This window comes from Octopus bimaculoides, chromosome 27 (assembly GCF_001194135.2).
Source record: "Octopus bimaculoides isolate UCB-OBI-ISO-001 chromosome 27, ASM119413v2, whole genome shotgun sequence".
In the NCBI taxonomy this organism is placed as follows: Eukaryota; Metazoa; Mollusca; class Cephalopoda; order Octopoda; family Octopodidae; genus Octopus; species Octopus bimaculoides.
The window spans coordinates 3,493,749-3,494,887 of NC_069007.1; the positions used below are offsets into that span (position 1 = coordinate 3,493,749).

The 1,139-nt window shown below is 39.2% G+C and overlaps 1 protein-coding gene across 1 annotated transcript in view; it reads left to right on the forward strand.

Annotated features, from left to right (window-relative positions):
* The first annotated feature begins 474 nt into the window (after positions 1-474).
* Positions 475-1,139, forward strand: part of LOC106882759 (exportin-4) — a 46,071-nt gene continuing 45,406 nt past the window's right edge. The window contains exon 1 of the mRNA XM_014933538.2: positions 475-654. Coding sequence (XP_014789024.1) covers positions 604-654 — 51 coding nt within the window. The 5' untranslated portion in view covers positions 475-603. The remainder of the gene's footprint in view (positions 655-1,139) is intronic.

Consider the following 1,139-nt stretch of genomic DNA (forward strand, 5'->3'; position numbering starts at 1 on the left):
AGAGAAGGAGAAAAATAGGGAGAATGAATGGGGAAAGGAGAAAGATAAACTCTATGAGGGAGAGAGAGATATAAGCATAAAGATCCTAGAGAGAGAGAGGGAGACATAGAATGATAGAGACTCAAACAAAGATCTACACAGAGAAAGAAAGAAAGATACAGAGAGAGAGAGAGGTAGGCTTAGTAGAGAGAGAGCGCGAGATGGTAGGCTTAGTAGAGAGAGAGTGAGAGGATAGGCTTAGTAAAGAGAGAGAGCAAATAAGAAAGAGAGATAAAGAAATAAAACGAGAGAGTGAGGGAGTATGAGTAAGAGTAAATGGGAAGAGAAAGGGGAGGTAATGAGAGAGGGAAAGGGTGAAAGGCAGAGTCTACGAGAGAGATACAAATATAAGTATTTACACACAGAGAGGGCGAGCGAGAGGATAGGCTTAGTAAAGAGAGAGGGAGAGAGCGACAGGAGAGGCTTATTAGAGAGAGAAAGAGAGAAAGGATAAGCTTAGTAGAGAGAGAGAGAGAGAGCAAACAGGAAAGATATACAGAATTAGTAGAGAGAGAGAGAGAGAGAGTAGAGGTATGTGTAAGAGTGAGACACTGGACTTACAAGATGGCGGAACAAGCAATGATGGAGTTGGAGAATGCAACCCAAATTGTTTTGGTATGTTACTATAGACATTTCATCATGTATCAATATTCACTTCGTTTGATTGCCATTCGGGGACTGTTGCTCCCTCATCGTCCCTTCTTCTTCTCCCGACATACATCAATGTCGTCATTTCACACAATTTCCCTTCTCTCTGCCCGTTTTTCTTCCTCGTTCTTTCATTCCAAAATACCATTTTAGATTCCCCGATTATTAAATACAACAAACCCCTCTCTCTGTGTTTATCCGAAGGGTTTCTTTCCTTTTTCTATATAAAGAAATCCCACACGTATTTCTTCCCCCTATTATTTCATTCAACTACTCACTATATACCATGTGTTGGCGAGTGTATATATGCTTATCTACTCGATCTTTCGTTTATTTAATACATGTTGTGTTTGTTAGAACAAACAGGATCGACGGTAGAACTCAATACACGACTGTGTGTGTGTATATATATATATATATATATATATATATATATATATATGTGTGTGTGT